A 19,338-nucleotide genomic window follows, 5' to 3' on the forward strand; every position below is an offset into this window, starting at 1 on the left:
TGAAATTATGAAAAGTTGCAAGTCACTGTAATACTTAGGTGGCATCTGCCAAAAGTGACTCAGTAATTTATCATCCTCCCCACCCACTGGGAAAAGACTTAAAATAAAACTGATTATGATTCTAAAATGGTAATGATAAGGATAATCAAATGCTTGTTATAAATCAGGTTTTTTAAAATTCAGAAATGTGTACATTTAATGCATTATTCCTCCTCCACTCCTGAAAGCTGATGCTTCTTCAAATGGACTGCATCTTAGAATTAAGGAACTAGAGCATTAATTTCTAATAGATATACTACTCCAATCCCACCCATTGCCAACACACCACCATCACTTATAAGCAAGCTCTTGAAGTGCTCACAACTACACATATCAACACAGACAATAAATCACTTAACCAAGCACCCAAGCTTAAGCAGCAGATATTAGCTATAGTCTAGTGAGATTATAAACACAAGAGATTCAGTGTTTCTAGAATACTGAACAAGAGGTGTCTGTGGTATTGAGAGTACTCAGATGGTAGCCTGTGGCACCCTTTAAACTGAAGTTTTAAAATTCTTCAATGAAGTCAATATTATTAATTTCATGTTTACTTTATATGAGTTTTGTCAAACTTTTCAGTTCTTAAATGATTAATTCATAATGACTATTTAAACACAAATTTTCCTCTCATCTAATCATTTTCATTCTATCTAGAAGTTTAGCTTATTCTTTTGTCTACAATAGCCATTTCATTTTACTGCATCTGAAATACACAACTATATACAAAATTTTTCAAATGTGCTTTCAAATGCCTACAACGAGTAGATCACGTTTCAAATTTACATAAAACCATACTACACCAATTTACCAATATAAATATAAGTCTTCGTACCTGTTTATTCCATTCTATTTAGACAGCAACACTAACAAAATTCTTAATGTATATGCCCCCACCACCTGTACTCTTTCCCTATGCTATCATTTTGACACTTACAAAAGAACATCTCAATTCAGCAACCAAGTTTTACAACTACCATTCCTACCAATCAAATGGTAATGCACCAAGATAACAATTCTCTTGTGTTTTAATACATTAAGAGTACATTATTTACCTATGACTGAAGGACTATGCCTTCCTTTATAAAAAAACAAAGATAGTCACATCAATTTAATTCCATATATATGCTACCTATTCAATTTATTAAAAATTATAATAAACATAATAAACTAGTGCTCCAAACTTATGCTGTTCACGTGGAAGACACTATAAGACACAATAGAGACTGCCTGGCAATAAGAAATACAAATTCCTTCTATAGAGATGGAGAAATAAAAGGACAAATCTAGTTGTCTAAAAGACAATTCACTGTACACATTTTATTTACAGTTTTGTACACTGTCTTAATATGAATGGGACCGCTTTTCTACTTGAGCCATTTTTTAACCAAAGCAAAACAACCTAAGTAATACAAAGTGTTAAAATACAGCATAAAGATACAAAAACATACTAATTCTAATTAGGAATGTAATTATGATGTTACATTTTTTTTTATAATCCACAATTATGTTTAGGAAATCACACAAACATAGATCACTGATTTGAATGAAATGCATAAATTTGTAGCAAAGCTTTGTAGTTACAAAAAAACAAAAAAATTACCAAAGAATGCACAAAATTAATGTTTATTCCACCTTTGTGTCATATTCCTGGATCCTTCACCAATGTTACATGAGGAAAAAAACAAAAGCAAAACAAATGAAAAACTGAAATCAGAATCACTAATGTTATCAAGTAGGGAAACAAATAAATTAAAATCTAGCAGCCATCAGCAAGAGTACAGCAAAGACAATGCTGTAAAAAGAAACAAAGAAAATTGCTAGAAAACTGTATGCATCATACTCTTTCAAACCAGCAAAATATGCTCCTGCATACAATGGAACATAAACAGAATTTTTTCCTTTAAGGTATAGAAATGCAAGTTCTTTTTTGAATATTGTGGATGGGTAAAATGTGTTTATAATGGTAATTCTACTAAGCTATTACAGAGTGGGCCAGGAACACATTCATGGATTCTGGGGATGATGTGTACTGTAATTCTTTGATTGGGATAATGGACACTCTAGCCAAAAAAAAAAAAAAAAAAAAAGTGAACACAGAAGTACAAGACAAAGGCGAATGAGACTTCTCTTATATCTTAGCAACATTTAGATGGAAATCAAATTTAAATGCAGTCCACTCTGCTTTGGAAGAGGCTTTGGTTCAGCTCCCAAATCTCGATTGCTTGACGCAGTCTCCTATGAGAATACTCAGAAGGTGTCTTCTTAAACAACAAACCTATTTTTAGTGGTGGAGCCGCTCTTAGTAGCTGTGTCTGCATGGGACTGATAACCAATCACTATCTTTGGAGGAAGTCCTAACCTTTCTTTGTATACCCTCCTAGAAGAAGCAAAAGAAAAAAGGAGCTGTTAATTTTTATTCACACACACCAAATTCAGATTATTCTTTATATATAAAAAATATCTAGAGAGTGAAACAGGACATTGCATGCACTTTTCCTTACAACAAAATATACTCTTCATTTCCACAACAATCTTGGCTAATCACTTAAACAATATCTGAGATTCTATTGTGTTATCAGGATGTTATCAGGCATTGTAATTATTAATAAATCAATAATAAGCAAAGTATGGACAGTTCCTGGGTGTTTATAGTATTTGATTATTTATAAACAAATAATCCCACATACATAGGGTAGAGCTATATCACATGCATAATTTATATAAAATTAATGCCTACATAGGTCTACTTTAATTCTCTCTAAAATGCTACAATTATACTTTTCATATAACACATAATAAATATTGTATGATACTGCAAATTACATTTATCATACTTCTTACTTTATGGCATTTTGAGGGTAATTTATATACATGACTTCTGCCTTATATACTAACTCTGCAACCTACTTTCCAAATAACATGTGACTCTATTTTAAGAATAAACTATGATGAGTGCCAAAAGTAAGTATAGGGGTTGTGATACTAACAAAGATGATCTAATCTTATCTTTGAAATTAGAGAAAGTTCCCCTTTAAAAGTCACGAGGTTAAAAGTAAAATGCTGAGAAAATGAAACACATCTGAAGGCTGGGGAACAAAAATAAGGCTGTGTGGCGACAGTCCTTAAGGAAGAAAATATGAGCAAAAAGGCTGACAAGGTAAAATTGGGGACAGATCATAGAGAGCATGACAGGTAAATTTAGGAATATAGATATTTATTCTAAAGAAAAAATAGCAAAACTTCAAAAATAAACACCAAAATAAAATAAAAGGGATATATATTTTCATGGAGCTAAATTCTCCAATAGGATACTAGGGCAGTTTTATTCATACTCCACCTTCCAGAAGCTTCTACCTTCCTTCAAATAAAGGTTCTAAAAATAATTTCATGATAACTAAAATTATAACTATTATCAGATGTATATTATGAAACAATGTATTCTTTTCCATTATACATAATCATTAAAAATGCCAGAAAGCCAGAGCACTGCACTGAGCCATATAACTTGGAAGAATAAAAAAATAAATTAAAAAAAATCTTCCCAGGGCACCTGAGTGGCTCATGAGGTTAAGTGAAGGACTGACTTGATTTCAGCTCAGGTCATCATGATCTCGCAGCTCCTGAGTTTGAGCCCCCAGTCTCACTCTGTACACTGACCACATGGAGCCTGCTTGGGATTCTCCCTCTCTCCCTGACCCTTCCCTGCTCGTGTTCTTGGTCTCACTCAAAATAAATAAATTAATTAATAATCTTCCCTTGAAAAACTGAAGTCAAATGTTTTACAAAGATTTCAATTTTTAATATTGACACAAATACAAGATTTTCACAGGAAAGAAATTCATGCTCATTTTTTTAATTGATTTCCAACATGAAATCCCCACAACTATTAAGTTTTGATGCTGACAGAAAGATTAAGAATATGATGACAAATTGGGGCACTGGGGGGCTCAGTCAGTTAAGCAACTGACTCTTGATTTCGGCTCAGGTCATGATCTCACAGTTCGTGGGATCGAGCCATGCGTGGGGCTCTGCGCTGACAGGACAGGGCAAAGCCTGCTTGAGATTCTCTTTCTCCCTCTCTCTCCCCTCCCCTGCTCATGCTTTCTCTCAAAATAAGTATTAAAAAAAAAAAAAAGAACGTGATGACAAATTAACAGTCAACTTCTTTTACTGAAAACCTCTATAGAACGAAATCTGGAAAATCCCCATACTTTTTTTTTTTATTTTTTTTATTTTTAATGTTTATTTATTTTTGAGACAGAGAGAGACACAGCATGAGCAGGGAAGGGGCAGAGAGAGAGGGAGACACAGAATCCGAAGCAGGCTCCAGCCTCTGAGCTGTCCGCACAGAGCCCGACGTGGGGCTCGAACTCACAAGCTGTGAGATCATGGCCTGAGCTGAAGTCGGACGCTTAACCGACTGAGCCACCCAGGCACCCCCCATACTTTTTTTTAATAAAGAAAGGAATTATGTTCATAGGAGAATTCATAATGTTTGAAAAAAAAAAGAAATCACAAAGGGTAAACTGAACATTCTGTGACCTATGACCAATACATAATTTTAATACAAAATTTAAAGTCAAATTTTACTAATTTAAATGTAGTGAAAAGCAATTCCCAGTTAACACTGACAACATTTTGGGGGGAAAACAACAGGCAATTTTTGCAAGGAATAGTATTTACCAAAAAAAGTGTCAAAACATATACATGTGGGTTTTAAATATGGACAAAATTAAGATACTATCACTTAAATTTCACTGAAAATGTTATGTACAGTGATTACAAAACATGCACAGGATACACATATACCACTTGTCAATGCTCACTGAACTATTATGGGTGTTACATATTCATGTTATGTTATGGTTTTAAAATAGAAAAAAGACTTAATATTCTCATTTGATAAATGAACAAAATGCCACACACCAGAATTCAGGGTTCTGGTGATTATATACTCCATTGCTAGGAAAAAGAATTTTACAAAAATTAAAAAAAAATATGAACAAGACACTAAAAACCACTAGAGTAGTTCAAGATTATTAAAGTGTTTATGAAAACACAAGGAAAATAATGATCTACGAATCCAAGTATTTTTAAAGCTATAAATAACAGTACTTCTGCTTTTAGTTATCTTAATATTTTAAAGGAAGTGTACAAACAGCAAAACTTACCCTATATGTGTAACAGCCTCTCTGTTTTCACATTCAGTAGTCCATATTGCTATCTTATCACCTTTAGCTCTAACATTAACAACAGCTCCACATACATCATCACTGTAGTCATCAAAAGATTCTCCAATAAGGCACAGCAGCTTAAAAAAAAAATTAATCCCAAATTAAATAGATTATTTACTGCTTATTAAACTGCAAATGTCCCTTATGTATATGTGTATACATACAAAACTAAGAAAGTTTCTAAATCAAGTTGACTTCTTGAATGTCTAAATTATATTTATGTTTATAGTTCTTTGTCCTGACTTTTTAAGAATTCACATGTTTCTTTATTTAATAACAAGAACACTAACAGTTGTTTTAACTGTTTCAGCAAATGGGGCAATTGATATCAGGGGACATATAAAAGGCAAATTATCTTAATATTCATTTGCTCTGCTGCTGCTTATACTTGCCAGCAAACAAATATTAATAGAATGACTGAAGAGTTGTCATTATATTAAAAATAACCAAATAGTTACTCATGGTTAGATTAACTGCCTCTTGTTCTTGCGGTTTTTCAGAGCCATTTTCTAATTTTTTTTATTGTGGCGAATATATATAAAATCTACCATTTAATAAAGAATTTTTAAAAATTTACCATTTTAACCATTAAAAAATTTTTTTTGAGTATAGATGACACGTGACATTAAACCGCTTTAACCATTTTTAAGGGAACGGTTCAGTGGTGTAAGTATATTCACAACTATCACAACCATCCATCTCCAGAACTTTTGTCATCTTACAAAACTTTAACGTGGAATTCTAAAATGGTATTTACTGATAATCTCCCCCAAAAGCAAAATTAAGTCTCTCCATTTACCAAAAAAAACCTCCTATTCATTCAAATATTCACTAACTGCTTAATTTAGTAAGTGCTAACTATAAGCAAGACACCGTGCCGAATGCTGAAAATACACAAGAGACTATCATCCTTATTCCTGACAGCTTGGGGTTTAGGACTTCTCACTATACAAAATGTCAATTATTTCTTATTTAATTTACATCTTATAAAGCCAAATTTCCAGATTATATCATAACATAGAAGATGAATAATACCAAGCTACAATTTCACTGTTTGCTTCACTAATATAAAAAATTTAGTATACAAAGTAATACTCTAACAGGGTTGTAAAAACTTACATCATACAAAATGTGAGGCTCTATAATTTTGAAGTTAATGAAATGACCAGGATGAGCTTACTGTGGAAGGTGAGAGTCAACTGCCAATCACTTTCTATCTGATCTGTAATGTGGTACACGGTTTCACTGTACCAGTATGTAAAATATACAGTATTCACATGATTAATTGCCGGCTTAGATTTTATAGGGTGGGCATTCTTATCTTTTCAATTAGGTAATCAATTTAAAATGCAATGCAAAGTAAGTTTTAATATGCCAAAACTACTTTATAATTTTAAAACCTTACTGTCTCTAGCCAAAAGCGATCCAGATCACTTCGTCTCTGCTGTTTGTTCAATGTAATTAACCATCGTCCTCCTCGTTTGTTTTTCTCATCTTCCCACATAGGCTCAATACCATCCTAAAAGGTTAGTAGATAACAATATCAGACAAAATTGTTACTTTAACTGAAGAGATCACTAGAAAGAGCAAGCAACAACTCTGTCAACTTTTTACTTTATTCTCCATAAAACTTATTGATGTAGTGGGGGGGAAAGCATACAAGAATTAAAGCCAGAAGCATGGAATTGGGAGAATTAGAGACTTGACTTAGATACTTCTAGCTATCAAACCTTGGATTTCATTTAATTTGGAGGTTCTTAAACACTGAGTAACAGATAACTTTGAAAAATTACATACATTTCTATGCCTAAAAAATGTATGTAAAAATTATGCAATTTCAGAGTTAATGAATGCCCCTCCAACCCCTCTACCACTTGACAGAACCCACTTATAAATATCCCAAGGACCAATGCACCCCAAGTTAAGAATTCTTGACAAACTCTGGACTTACTTTGGTCTACTCAAATATATAAAGAGACTAGACTGGATATCAAAGCTCTCTGCAAAAATCAACGACAGTGTGTACCCAGAGTCAGACTCTCAATTTCAATTATTTATAGCAATAAGCCAAAATTGGTAAATGCTAAAGTCTAGTAAAACTAATTTAATTATTCTCCAAACCTCAGAGCATTAACTATTCCTAAGTTTCTGACAAGAGTTCTTAATAAATAACTGAATGGTCCAGTCTTAAAATATATGAAATCACTGATTAAACATACCTTAAAAAGTGAGTAGTCACAGCCAGGCATTAAATTACTAGACAACTGGATGTGGTTGTACAGACTAGGTAAAACAAAAGGACAATTATAAACATAAAATATGTAATGCAGAGTTTAGGTGCTCACATATACATTTAGAGAATATGATAAAAATTAAAAGATAAAAGTTTATGTTTACTCGTTTTTCTACTGAGTCAATTTCTGAACTGGACCAAAGAGATACCTTAATAATGGTCAGTTCAAGAATCAGCATTTGATGATTTTCAAGGCAATATTTTTAATGATTTTATTTTGACAAAAGTATATTTTGATGTATTAGTTAACTCAATGTATACATATGTATGTATGAGAATCTGAGACTAGGTGGGATGAGGTGGCTTTAAATACGTGAAAGAATTTATGGCGCTATTAACAAGTAGTTTTAAACACATAAGAGGATGCCTGGGTGGCTCAGTCGGTGAAGCGTCCAACCTCGGCTCAGGTCATGATCTCACAGTTTATGAGTTCGAGCCCTGTGTCCGGCTCTGTGCTGACAGCTCAGATTCTCTGTCTCCTTCTCTCTCTGCCCCTCCCCCAGTTGTGTTCTGTCTCTGTCTCTCAAAAATAAATGTAAAAAAAATTTTTTTTCAGCACATAAGACAAACCAAGAGAAAGCAAGATACACTTCCCAACTATCAGGACTGCATGACTGAAATAAAATAACACTAATATCCATGAAGGTATCCAAGAGTAGAACAGACCAATGGGTCTCAAATATCTCAATCATTACTAGTCAGTCAGCATAGCAATCGTTTGGGAACCTTTCAAAACAAAACAACAGTTCCAGGACCTACTCCTTGTGATTTTAATCCCTTAAACATAGGGTAGAGGGGCACCTGAGTGACTCAGTCGCTTAAGCCTGACTCTTGGTTTCAACTCAGGTTATGATTTCACGGATCATGAGCTCAAGCCCCGCATCTGACTCTGCACTGACAGCACAGAGCCTGCTTGGGATTCTCTCTCTCTCCTTCTCTCTCTGCCCCTTCCCTACTGGCACTCTCTCTCAAAATAAATAAATAAATGTACTCTCTCTCTCTCTCTCTCTCTCTCAAAATATCAATGTAACAGAGTAACACTTGAGATGACTTAGATACTCACTAGCCTGAAGGTAGAAGGCTAAATCATTTGGTCTTCTAAAGTTTCTTATAGCAAAATTGTTATAAAATTGGCAGCAGAGTAAGAATGCTTTGCCTGTCTCCAATATCAGATGCAGAAATATGATCTTTACTACATCTGCAGACCATGGACAATGCTGTTATCTTTAGTCAGATTCTCTTGATGCTATTTTAAACAAGTCTAGAAATACTTCAAGTAGTCTTAAGAAAGATTCTGGCATCCTTTGAATCATATTCCACAGGGTAATATATGAATTCAATTTGGTGGAAGGTAGCATAAGGCTGAATAAGGTTTGTCGAGTTACTCTACTTAACGGTCACTCTTCCCAAACTACATTATCACTGGCAGCTCCCTCTAGGCAACAACAGAGGCCTGGATACTAACAGTAACTATAAAATTAGGACCACTACTTTATAAAATTAATGGACAGGGTGGAGTAGCTGTCTTCAATGGCATTCAAGATAGATATGACCAATGCTTCTTTATGTGCCTCCTTTCTCCTTCATGATGCTCTAAGGTCTCTTAGCAAGTTACAGTAATGAAAATTTGTAATGATACAATCTAAACAGAATCAGAACACTATACACAAAACTGCATAAATCCCAAAGGGCTCAACAGTTGTTTACCACTACATCTGCCAGAAAAAAATGAGAAATTAAGAAGTGCTTAGATATTCACAGAAAGCTAAAGGATTCCTTCATATGTCTAAATTACACTATAAAAGTCCACTATGCAATGACATTGCTTACACATAACTAAAGTGTGCAGCCATATTCTAAATTAGAGGCCCACTTAGAAACCTAATTATGTACAATGGTGAAAGCTAACCAAACTAAATAAACGCAGCTCTGATTCCGTGGGGGAAATGGTTCAAGACTCTTGCTCTTCCTCCTCCATAGGAGACTTGGTTTAGAAGACTCAAATACAATTAAGGGAAAAAAAATCATCTGATGTTTTGATGAAGGGCAAAATAACCCTAGTTTAACTAGACAACCAGATCTATGAATAACTGGGGATTTAAATATAGTTTCATTACTTAAAAAAAAAAAAGTCAATGATTGCAATATGAAGTGACCACTCTTAAAGTGCCTACTTGCCTACTTCACAATTTTACAGTTTTCTCTAATTATTCTATGCTTTTTTCCCTCAGTGATTCAAACGTATACTAAATATCTATTATGGGCAAAGCACTGGAAAGATACAAAAGAATATTGTTTCTGTCCTGGAGGAAGTATACATATATGAATCTTCTGACAATCTGTTCTTAGTGTGGGCAAAATATACTCAGGCATACGGTTATGTTAATACAGAAGAGCTGCTCATTGAATACAGATACATGATCTAAAAATATACCAGATGTACAAATTAGAATTTTTAGGTAACTGCTAGTTAATTTACAGCTCTTAAAAATCTTTTTAAACAAGTTTTATCTTTGAAATGCAAATTACTTTCCAAATAAAATTACATACTAAATGAACTTTGTTTTAAAGAATCAATATTATAAAACGTCTTGAAAAGACTTTACAATTTTATACTGAGTCAAGCAAAGGTTTGACCCCCAAATCTGAACTTTTTGCTAAATCTGAAACAAAATCTCAAAGGTATTTCAACTATTCTTCTTGAAGTTGATCAACTAACATCAAAGACACTTGGACAAACCTGAATTTTGAGGACTTCAGTTTTTTAAATCTCAGAATCCTTAGTACAGGAAATCCCAGATGTTATACCAAAAAGAGTTTGCACAAATGGGAACCTAACAAAGCTCTGGAGTATAGGACAGATGTACCTAGGCAACCAAGAAAAGGACATGTTCCAACAAATTGTCAAAGTTCTAGAAGCAATAAAGGACTTTCAAAAGAAGAATCTTTTGGGACAAGGAATAAAGAATATACACAGGGCTAAAGGATGATGAGACTGAAGCTTTCTAAATGATGAGAAATAAACAGTTGTGAGGAGATGGAAAAACAAAAAGGTAGGTCTACAGATGAATATTTATTAACTATTCACCGTCCCTTCATTTTATGAGTGATTTAAAATGAAAAATTACACAATTCATAAAATAAACATTCTAAAATGGTTACTTACGCCCAAAAGTCTTCAACAGTATCAAACTTAGAGATCAGCCGAAGGTTTGCTTGCCAAGTTTTGCTTTTATCATTTTTAAAAAACCAGAGTGCCCATCTACAAGTAAAAAGTCAGTGTTAAAAAAAAAATGGTAGTTTTATTACACTCACATTCCTAGCAGCATTCTTCACAATAGCCAAAGGGCAGAAGCAACCCAAGTGTTCACTAACAGATGAACAGATAAACAAAATGTGGTATAAACAAACATACAGTAGAATACTTATCAGACTTAAAAAGGAAATTCTGAGAATGAACCTTGAGGACATTAAGTGAAATAAGTCAATCAAAAAAGACAAAACATGATTCTACTTGAATTAGGTACCTAAAGTAATGAAACTCACAGAGGCAGAAAGTAGAATGGCAGGGGCTAGAAGGAAAGGGAATGCACAATTGTTTAATGAGTACAGAGTTTTAGTTATGTAAGATGAAAACGGTTAAGATGGTAAATTTTATGGTATGTGTAGTCTAACACAATTAAAAATTTGTTTTAAGAATAATTTTAAATGGTAGATTACACTGGCAAAAAATGAGTTTTCTTTCATTTTTAAAGTATGTATTTTATACCTACTTCATAACAGATTCTCTGCTATACTTTACAGACCCATTGAGGCTCATCCCGCAGAGTAATTCAGAAATGTAGTAGAGAGACAATTACAGTGTGCTAAGTGCTATAACCAAGATATCAAGCAGTTACTCAAGAAAAAAGAGTGGAAGTACTTAACCAGAAAGGAAAGTAGGGACAAGAAAGCTGGATCTTTAGAGAAATGAAAAGGTATTAGCCAAGAGGGGATAATGGGACTTCTAAAAAAGAGGGGAAACTATTAATAAATTCTGTTTACTCAAACACACCAATAGGAAAATAACAAAATAAAGAGATTCATTGAGTAATGCTACCATAGATATATTCTGAAATAATGTATACTAGTTTCTCCATATCTGTATATACCTGTTAAAAGTTTATTCTAATACCTGGAAGATAAACTCCTGTCACATCAAAGTTATAATTAAATATCCCAAGATAACATCTTTAGAACAATTATATTGTCTGAATTACTATACCTAAGGTAACTCAAAAGGAGAATTTTATTTTCTCATTGACAAAAATGTTACCAAAAGATAGGTTTCCAAACAGATGCATATATATATATTTCATAACTCCATGATTAATGTTTGGATAATTTGACATAAAAATGAGATGCATTTCAACATCCACTTGATAATTTGAATTTGCCAACCCACTATCAAGGAGGATAAAAAAGAAAAAAGGAAAGGCATAAAAATTATTAAACATAAATGTAAGGTCAAGTACTATACTTTGGTCTTCCAAAATTAATTCAATCTTTCCTCAAAAAATTAAAAATTGAACTACCATATCATCTAGCAATTCTACTTCTGGGTTATTTATCGGAATAAAATGAAAACACTAACTCAAAAAATATATATGCACTCTCATGTTCATGCAGCATTACTTACAAAGTCAAGATGTGCAAACAACGTCAGCGTCGATCAAAGAATGAATGGATAAAATAAGTGTTGTATGTACGCCATGGATATTTATTCGCCCACCCCCCCCCAAAAAAGGAAGAAATCTTGTCATTTGCAACACTGAATGGACCTTGAGGGCATTATGCTAACTAAGTGAAACAAAGAAATAAGACAAATACCATATGATCTCATTTATATGTGGAATCTTAAAAAACAAAAAAACCAACCTCATAGACACAGAGAACAGACTGGTTGCTAGAAGTAGGGGTAGGGTGAAAAAGGGTGAAAGCAGTCAAAAGGTAACAAACTTCCAGTTATAAAATAAATAACTCCTAACTATGTAACATACAACATGGTGACTACAGTTAATATCAATGTATTATGTGTATGAAAGTTGCTAAGAAACAATAAAAGTTCTCATCACAAGGAAAAAAACTTTGTAACTCTATCATGGCAGATGTTAAGTACCCTTTCTATAGTGATCATTTCACAATATGCATAAATACTGAGTTATGTGCTACACCTGAAACTAATATAATAGGTCAATTATATCTCAATTAAACATGATACCAAAATTGTCTTTTTGTCTTTTTTACTGCACTCAGCCATTAAACATGCAAAAATTTATCCTAATAATTAGATGACTAGGCAAAAACGTTGTACAAGAATGTTCTTAATACTGGAAAATTTGGAAACATCTTACGTGCCTTCAACAAGGGATCATTTAAATCACAGTTATCAAAATGTGGTTTGCAAGACACTTAGGGGACCCCCAGACCCTTATCAGAAGATGTGATAAGTAAAAACTATTTTCATAATAATGCTAAGGCATTCTTTTACTTTTCACTGTTAACATCTATACTAATGGTACAAAAGCAATGGTGCAGTGAATCTGCTGGTGTCTTACAAAGTTTCATACAGTGGGACCGAACTGTATTAGTAGTCACTATACCCTTTATTATCACCACCTCTCACAGTAACAACAATGTTTTAGCTAAGAATACAACTGATGAAGCAGTAATTATTGGTTTCATTAAATTTCAATCTGTATACAGTCTTCTTCATACTCTGCAAAAAAATCAAAAACGACAAAAAAACACTTCTGCACACCAAAGAACAATGCTTAAAAAACTGAACTGTGAAATGAATTAGCCACTTTTTTCATGGCACACCACTTTAACCATGACTGACAGATAAACCATGGTTATTTCTTGAAAATGAAGTAGTGAGCCTGATGCTTTACTGTGGGCTTTCAGGGGAAAAATCAGAATTTTGGAAATCCTGCATGTGCCCCTGTTGAGCTTGACAAACTTACTAAAGTTTAGTGAGTTTACTAGTGATATAAATATTACTGTTTTGATACTATATAATGAAAAGTATCAATATCCAGAAAATCTGTATAACTCACTGTTTTCTAAATGACCAGTGATGTTGCACAATCATGCATGAGTAAAAGATCCATTCCAAATGCAAGACAAGCCAATAGATTTTTTTAACATAGAGTAGGAAAAGTTCTTGGAGGGGCACCTGGGTGGCTCAGTCAGTTAAGCGTCCAACTTTGGCTCAGGTCATGATCTTAACCGCTCAAGAGTTCAAGCCCGTGTTGGGCTCTGTGCGGACAGCTCAGACCCTAGAGCCTGCTTCAGATTGTCTCCCTCTCTCTCTGCACCTCCGTGACTCATGCTCTGTCTCTCTCTCAAAAACAAATAAAATACTGGAAAAAAAAAAAAAGAAAGAAAGAAAGAAAGAAAGGTTCTTGGATATGGTTTCAGATTTTACATTGCAGGTGACTTATAAGAAACCTAGTATCAAAGACGAATGGCTATCATTAGCTTAAAAGGCTATTAAATACCCTCTTCCATTTTCCAACCATGAATTTGTGTGACTTCACATTTTCTCATACTTAATATAAAACAAGTTATCTCCTCCATAGACTGAATGCAGAAGCAGCTATAAAAATACAACTAACTTCTATTAAGTCAGGCACTTGAAGAGATTTATAAAAATGCAAAGATGCTATACTTCCCATTATATTTTTTAAATATTTTTTCATATAAAATATTTATGTTGGGGTGCCTGAGTAGCTCAGTCGGTTAAGCATCCGACTTCAGCTCAGATCACGATCTCACAGTTCATGAGTTTGAGCCCAGCACAGGGCTCTGCAATGACAGTGTGGAGACTGCTTGAGATTTTCTCTCTTCCTCTGTCTCTGCCCCTTTCTCCCTCTCTCTCTCTCTCTCTCAAAATAAATAAAATATAAATACTTATATTAACATACAATGGATTTTCTAAATGACTATTTAATTTTACATATTCTCGGCTTTTTCTAACAATAAATGGAAATAGATAAAAATCTATATAACCAAAGCTCTGTGAAGTCTTCAATAACTTAAAAAAAATTTTTTTAATGTTTATTTTTGAAAGAGAGACAGAGAGACAGAGAGCAAGCAGGGGAGGGGCAGAGAGAGAGAGAGGGAGAGACAAAACCAAAGCAGGCTCCAAGCTCTGAGCTGTTGGCACAGAGCCCGACAAGGGGCTCAAACCCGCGAACCATGAGATCATTACCTGAGCCGAAGTCTGGCGCTTAACCTACTGAGCCCACCCAGGAGCCCTTTCAATAACTTTTAAGAGTATAAAAAGGTCATGAGACCAAAAAGTTTGAGAACTGCTGACTTAAATAACATATACATACATAAAAGAGACTACCATGCAGTTACTTAATAGAATAATTATGTGGGTAGGGGTGCCTGGGTGGCTCAGTTGGTTGACTGACTCTTGGTTTCAGTGCAGGTCATGATCTTTCTTGGCTGTGAGAAGAGCCCTGCGTGTTCAGCATGGAGCCTGCTTGGGATATTCTCTCTCTCTCTCCCTCTCTCCCTCTCCCTCTCTCCCTCTACCCCTCCCCCACTCGCATGCACATGCTCTCTCAAATAAATAAACTTTCAAAAAAAGGGGGGGATAATTATGTGGGTAAAGTTATCCCTAAGACGTCGGACATGAAACCCAGAGCCATGGAGGAAAGGTGATACTGGACTACATAAATATCAAAAACCTGTGGGGCGCCTGAGTTAAGAATCATCCAACTCTTGATTTTGGCTCACAGTCATGAAATCATGAGATCAAGTCTCCCACCTGCCAACACTCCCCCCAGCACTGGGCATGGAGGCCTGTTTGAGATTTTCTCTCCCTCTGCCCCTCCCTCCCCCACCAAAAAAAAAAAGACCTGTAAAAAACATAATTCCACAGACAATGCTCTAAGACAAATGATTTGGTAATTCATTTTCAACCTAATGCCCCACCTGGATGAGTTAGCATCCCTAATTATAGTGCTTGGAATTAAACTTTAAAAGATACCACCCTTCCACCTCAACAGACAAAAGAAATGAGCAGTCTGTCCACAGATAAAAACAAAAATGATCAATAAATATGAAACTGCTTTGGAACTTCAATAAAAGAAATGCAAACAAAATGACAAGACATTGGTTTTATAAATCAGAATAGGACCAGTTCATCTGGTCCTGAAAAGACTGATGGCACCAATTGGCAAAGATGTAGAAACCAGGAACTCTCAAACTGCTAAGAGCCTAAACTGATAAAAGAAGGATAATTTGGCAATTATCTACAAAAGTTAGTCTTTAACCTAAGAAATCTGAAACTTCTATAAATATATTCACACAAGTGCACAAAAACATATAGGAATGTGTACACTACAACACTGTAAATAGAAAACAAAATCTATATACTCATTAATATAAGCTTAATATGACTATATATTCATTTACTATAAGGCAGTAGTTTAAAATAATGAGCCCAAATATGCACAAACAAAAAAGGTCACCTGTATAAAAAAAAAAAAAAAAAAAAAGATATGTACATTGAAAAGCTCTGGAGGGGCGCCTGGGTGGCTCAGTTGGTTGAGCGTCTGACTTTGGGCTCAGGTCATGATCTCACGCTCCATGAGGTCAAGCCCCGCATCAGGCTCTGTGTTGACAGCTCAGAGCCTGGAGCCTGCTTCCGATTCTGTGTCTCCCTCTCTCTCTGTCCCTGTCCCTCCCCTGCTTGTGCTCTGTCTCCCTGTCTCTCAAAAGTAAATAAACATTAAAAATTTTAAAAGAAGAAAAAAGAAAAGCTCTGGAAAACTACAAACCAAATTTAGCACTGACTACTCCACAGAGTGAAGAAAAGTAAAATGGAGAAGAGAATATCTGAGGAAAATCAGAGAACATTTACTTTATATACTTGTACTCTGATGATTTGCTTTCTTATAATTATTATAGATGAAGTAAATAATGAGGAAACTACCAAAATGTGAACATAAAGCATCCTGGAATATTTTTCTAAATGATGCTATTTTACACAAGAAGTGCAATCATAGAGAAACTGAAATCCTCACAGGCCATTTGTCTACTGATGACACTTTAAAAAAAAATTTTTTTTAATGTTTATTTATTTTTGAGAGAGAGAGAGAGAGAGAGAGAGAGAGAGAGAGCAAGCATGAGCGGGGGAGGGGCAGAAAGAAAGGGAGACACAGAATCCAAAGCAGGCTCCAGGCTCTGAGCTGTCAGCACACAGCCCGACGTAGGGCTCAAACTCGCAAACCATGATATCAGGACCTGAGCCGAAACTGGACGCTCAACTGACTGAGCCACCCAGGCACCCCTACTGATGACACTTTAAAAAAAAAATTTTTTTTATGTTTACTTACTTTTTGAGAGAGTGTGTGTGGGGGGGGGGGGTACAGAGAGAGAGGGAGGCAGAGAATCTGAAGCAGGTTCCAGGCTCTGAACCCGATGTGGGGCTGGAACCCCAAAACCAAAACCATGAGAGCATGACCTGAGCTGAAGTCAGTTGCTTAACCAACTGAGCCACCCAGGGGCTCCTCAGATTTTATTCAAACTGTGAGGGATTATGTCTTGATTACTCTCCCAACAACAACACTAAAAACTGGGCTTAGCACAGACAGAAGGCATACAGAGTGGCTTTTTATAAGATAATACTAAAAAGATGAAAAAATACCTTAAGGGGTTTGGTGCTGTTAGGCTGAATTATATGAAATTGCTGCTAATCAATAGTTCAACTTTGGTATAATGCTTTCTTGAGGATAGATTATACCTCTATGGACTATCTGATCTTCGATAACTCACTCACTAGCTGACAATCTTCACTGTCCAGAGCATTAATTTCTTCCTCGCTACAGGATATGCTGAACTACAGGTCTCCTATGAAAAACTACACAAAACACATTTGGACTTTTATTTCAGCGAGTCTACCAAGATAATGAGAAACGATAAGAGATACTGCAGATTCAGTTACAGACCACCATAATAAAGCAAATATTGCAATAATGTCAATTGAAGTTTCTGGTTTCCCACTGCACATAAAAGTTAAGTTTATACTATACTGTAGTATAGTAAGGATACAATAGGATTATGTATTTAAAAATGTGTATGTTTGGGGCGCCTGGGTGGCGCAGTCGGTTAAGCGTCCGACTTCAGCCAGGTCACGATCTCGCGGTCCGGGAGTTCGAGCCCCGCGTCAGGCTCTGGGCTGATGGCTCGGAGCCTGGAGCCTGTTTCCGATTCTGTGTCTCCCTCTCTCTCTGCCCCTCCCCTGTTCATGCTCTGTCTCTCTCTGTCCCAAAAATAAATAAACGTTGAAAAAAAAATTTAAAAAAAAAATAAAAATAAAAAAAAAATAAATAAATAAAAATGTGTATGTTTCAATTTAAAAATATTTTATTGCTGGGGGTGCCTGGATGGCTCAGTCAGTTAAGCATCCGACTCTTGATTTTGGCTCAGGTCATGGTCTCACAGTTCATGAGTCTGAGCCCTGCTTGAGGACTTCTCTCTCAAAATAAATAAACTTAAAATGCTAACCATTATCCAAGCTTTTAGTGAGTCACCATTTTGCTCATGGAAGGTCTTGCCTTGGTGTTGCTGGCTGCTGCCTGACCAGTGGGTGGTTACTGAAGGATGGGGTGGCTGCGGTAATTTCTTAAAGTAAGACAACAATGAAAATTTGCTGTCAACACTGATTGATTCTTCCTTGGACAAACGATTTCTCCATAGCATGCAATGCTGTTTGGTATTTTACCCACAGAGCTTCTTTCAAAATTGGAGTCAATCCTCTCAAACTCTGCTGCTGCTTTATCCAACTAAGTTTATGTAATATTCTAAATCTTCTGTTGTCATTTCAACAATCTGCACAGCATCTTCACCAGGAGTAGGTACCATCTCAAGAAACTATTTTCTGTGCTTATCCATAATAAGCAACTCCTTACCCATTCAGTTTTATGATGAGATTATAGCAATTCAGTCACACCTTCAGGCTCCAATTCTAATTCTAGTTCTCTTGCTATTTCTACCACATTTGTAGTTACTTCTTCCACCAAAGTCTTGAACCCTTCAAAGTCATCCAGGAGGACTGGAATCAACTTCTTCCAAATGCTTGTTCATGTTGACATTTTGAGCTCTACCCATGAATCACCATGTTCTTAATGGCATCTCAGAATGGTGAATCCTTTCCAGGGGCACTTGAGTGGCCCAGTTGATTAAGCATCTGACTTTGATTTGGGTTCAGGTCATGATCTCACCGTCTGAGTTGGAGCCCCTCATCTGGCTCTCTGCAGAGCCTGCTTTAGATCCTTTGTCCCCCTCTCTCCCTGCCTTTCCTCCACCCACGCACTCTCTCCCTCTCTCAAAAATAAACATTAAAAAAAAAAAAACAAAACAAACAACAGTGAATCCTTTCCAGAAGGTTTTCAACGTACTTTGCCCAGATCATCCAGAGGAATGACTATCTATGGCAGCTATAGTCTTACAAAATGTATTTCTTTTTTTTTTTAATTTTTTTTTTTCAACGTTTATTTATTTTTGGGACAGAGAGAGACAGAGCATGAACGGGGGAGGGGCAGAGAGAGAGGGAGACACAGAATCGGAAACAGGCTCCAGGCTCCGAGCCATCAGCCCAGAGCCCGACGCGGGGCTCGAACTCCCGAACCGCGAGATCGTGACCTGGCTGAAGTCGGACGCTTAACTGACTGCGCCACCCAGGCGCCCCATAAAATGTATTTCTTAAAT

The 19,338-nt window shown here is 35.4% G+C and overlaps 1 protein-coding gene across 3 annotated transcripts in view; it reads right to left on the reverse strand.

The window, feature by feature from the left end:
* Positions 1-1,149: 1,149 nt before the first annotated feature.
* EIF4E (eukaryotic translation initiation factor 4E) overlaps positions 1,150-19,338 on the reverse strand; it is a 49,229-nt gene continuing 31,040 nt past the window's right edge. For all 3 annotated transcript variants that reach the window (XM_047091563.1, XM_047091565.1, XM_047091566.1), the window contains 5 exons: positions 10,736-10,831; positions 7,496-7,559; positions 6,682-6,795; positions 5,214-5,353; positions 1,150-2,419 (listed from right to left, as the gene is read on the reverse strand). In XM_047091563.1, the coding sequence (XP_046947519.1) occupies positions 2,305-2,419; positions 5,214-5,353; positions 6,682-6,795; positions 7,496-7,559; positions 10,736-10,831 (529 nt within the window). In that variant the 3' untranslated portion in view covers positions 1,150-2,304. The remainder of the gene's footprint in view (positions 2,420-5,213; positions 5,354-6,681; positions 6,796-7,495; positions 7,560-10,735; positions 10,832-19,338) is intronic.

Source organism: Lynx rufus, unplaced genomic scaffold, assembly GCF_022079265.1.
Source record: "Lynx rufus isolate CCGP_SWC_20201006 ecotype Redwood Valley unplaced genomic scaffold, mLynRuf1.p SCAF_3, whole genome shotgun sequence".
NCBI lineage: Eukaryota > Metazoa > Chordata > Mammalia > Carnivora > Felidae > Lynx > Lynx rufus.